This window comes from Hyperolius riggenbachi, chromosome 4 (genome assembly GCF_040937935.1).
Source record: "Hyperolius riggenbachi isolate aHypRig1 chromosome 4, aHypRig1.pri, whole genome shotgun sequence".
Lineage (NCBI taxonomy): Eukaryota > Metazoa > Chordata > Amphibia > Anura > Hyperoliidae > Hyperolius > Hyperolius riggenbachi.
In genome coordinates, this window is record NC_090649.1 from 437,930,017 (window position 1) to 437,932,759 (window position 2,743).

The window sequence follows — 2,743 nt, forward strand, 5'->3', positions numbered from 1 at the left end:
GCTTCACAGCCAGCCATTCATAAACTAAAAGGAATCAATATCATTTTTTTTGTGAGGTCAGCTATGGACTACTTGCTTATATCCCCTCTCTGACTTCTGGTTGGCTCCTTATGAAGCCCTCTGCATTTTAGACTTGCATTGCTTTCTGCTCTGTGCCATGAAATAAGTCCCCATACATGAAAACCAAATGCTCAAACATCTTCTTAGCGATTGCTGCTATGGTGGGAAAAGAAACAGTGAAGACAGACCGGCTTTGCATGGCATTTAGATGGAGCAGGTGCTAAGATACACAGAGATGGAGTACCTGCTTTAGAGACGGCAAAGGGTTACATCAAATGTAACCAGGAGCCACATTTGGCTTCTGGATGTGAGATAATAATACTAATAATACTAAATAATTATAATATTAAGGGTAGGAGAATAGACTGCTGTTTCAGACCAGATTGATCTGTAGAATTTATTAAGCTCACTCGATTATTCCACCATGAGTACAAATTTTGGGGACACAGATTGGGACACCTGGACGAACATGTAAACCTCAGAACAGTAGTAGCATGTGCGGCTAGCAGCAGTTAATTGGAACAAGGCATCTTCGGGTCTGCTATAGGGTAGTGGTCCTTGTGATGGTCCCATGTTTGTAGCAAGGGTCGGACTGAAGGGGTTCCTGCTGGAAGTCCAAGGGGTGGTTGTTAAACACCTTGCTCTTCAGAGCTGTGGCATAGTAATCCACCGGCTCGTCTGTCCCATTCTCAATCCAGCGAAAACAAACGATCCTCTGGAAGGACCTCTTAAAGTTATCTGAGAAGAAGCCATAGAGAATGGGGTTGGCGCAACTGTTGGCATAGCTCAGAATGATGGAGACATGGTTAATGGTGGCGTCCATGTGGGGTACGAAAAGATTGAGGAGTTGGACGATGTAGAAGGGCATCCAACAGATGACAAAGACAGTGACCACCATGAGGACCATCCTGGTGATCTTCTTCTCTGACTTCTTCCTCTGCTGCCAGCCTGCCTTCAGTGCCACTGCTCGCATTTTTACGATAATTAAGATGTAGCACAAGCAGATGGCTACCACCGGGAGGAAGAATCCCAGGAGAAAGGTGTAGATGACAAACACAGTGGACCAGGTGGGCTGGGGCCACATGAGGTTGCAGACCACTACTCCATTCGTGGAGGATTCGGTGTCTGCAAAGATCAGAATGGGGGAAATGACCAAGAGGGATACAATCCAGACGCAAATGTTGATCATCTTGGCCACCGTGGGTCTCCTGTACCTTGCTGCTCTCAGAGGGTGGACCACAGCCACATACCTGTCCACGCTGAGCACGGTCAGGCAGAAGACACTGGTGAACATGTTAATGCCATCCACACTGAGGACAGTTCTGCACATCCCTGAGCCAAAGGGCCAGTGCTGCAGAGCCGCAGAGGCAGCCAGGAAGGGCACACTGAGCATGAACAACTCATCAGCTATGGCCAAGTTCAGGATGTAGATGTTGGTGGCTGTTTTCATCTTGGCATATCTCAAGATGACAAAGATGACCATGGAGTTCCCTATCAGCCCAATGAGGCACACGATGGCATAAATGAACTGGATGACTATCATGCTCACGTCCCTCTCTCTCGTCTCCAGGGGGGCACTGGTGCTGCTGGTGTTCTTACTGACCACATTGAAGGGGTACAGAGTCTCACTCAGGTCCCTGGACTGGTTCCATGTGCTCAACAGGATCCTAGCCTCCACCGGCACCAGGAGATTAGGGGAGGTAGTCATTTTAGGTGTCCCATAGGAATGCAGTGGAAACCAGCTGGTACAGCAGAGATGCTCAGCTTAAAATGGATTTCAGAGCGACTGTGTAAAGGAGAGATGGAGAGAGAGAGGGTAAGAGGAGGGAGGAGAGGGATCTGTGATAGATGATGCAGTGCAGCTCCTTGCAGTGTGTGTGTCTATGTCTGTGTGCGCTCCAGAGCTCTGATGACAAAGTAATAACCAGCCACTTGCTGTAGCTCTGAGGTAGGCATCACGTCCCCCTTCACTGTCATGGTCATCATCAGCATCAGCATGGGCGTCCGCAGCCCCCCTCCTGAAAGCACAGCCAGTTTTTAGCAAAGATCATCAGCAGCATGTGGTAGCTCCCTGATTCCTATGTTAGTTTTGAGAGTCTCAGCCCAGCGTGTTTGCAAGGCTGCCCCCCCTCCCTTAATGAGACCGCGGCTGTTAACTCTGCGTGTGCATCATAGCGGGAGACGAGTCTGAGCATTCAGCAGCTACAATGGAGTGCCTGGAAGGGCATTGCTTCAGCTTCCAGGAGTCGGGACTGTAGGCAGGAGGACAGAAGGAGCAGACAGTATCGAACTGGGAGCTGGAAAGCTGAGGAAATCCACTTGCTGGCCAAGCAGCAGTAATCAGGTGTTGCTGCTCACAGTGACTTGCTGCAGGTCTCTATTGGGAGTGATAACACAGGGTTACTGCTGCTTGGCCAGCAGGTGGATTTCCTCAGTTTTTCCACCTCCCAGTCCGACACTGGCAGCAGGTCTGTGTGTGGCATTAGTGCCGGAGCTGCAGGCAGGACAGCGCAGGTGTGTCTCAGTGAGCTATGCACAGTGACAGTCTGTGAGTCAGTGTGCTCCACATGGTGCTGTCCTGCCGCATCCTGCACACCTGAACATCCTTCTTGTTTGTCATGGTGCTTTTGGAGATGGGGATTACATATTTATTTCAATCATAGCAGTACTGAAGACTTCTAAG

General features: G+C 49.6%; 1 protein-coding gene across 1 annotated transcript; it reads right to left on the reverse strand.

Moving 5' to 3' along the window:
- Nucleotides 1-426: 426 nt before the first annotated feature.
- Nucleotides 427-2,283, reverse strand: LOC137570935 (somatostatin receptor type 4-like). Its single transcript, XM_068279633.1, has one exon. It carries the CDS (start codon nucleotides 1,766-1,768, stop codon nucleotides 602-604), a length of 1,167 nt encoding a protein of 388 aa, XP_068135734.1. The 5' UTR covers nucleotides 1,769-2,283; the 3' UTR covers nucleotides 427-601.
- Nucleotides 2,284-2,743: the final 460 nt, after the last annotated feature.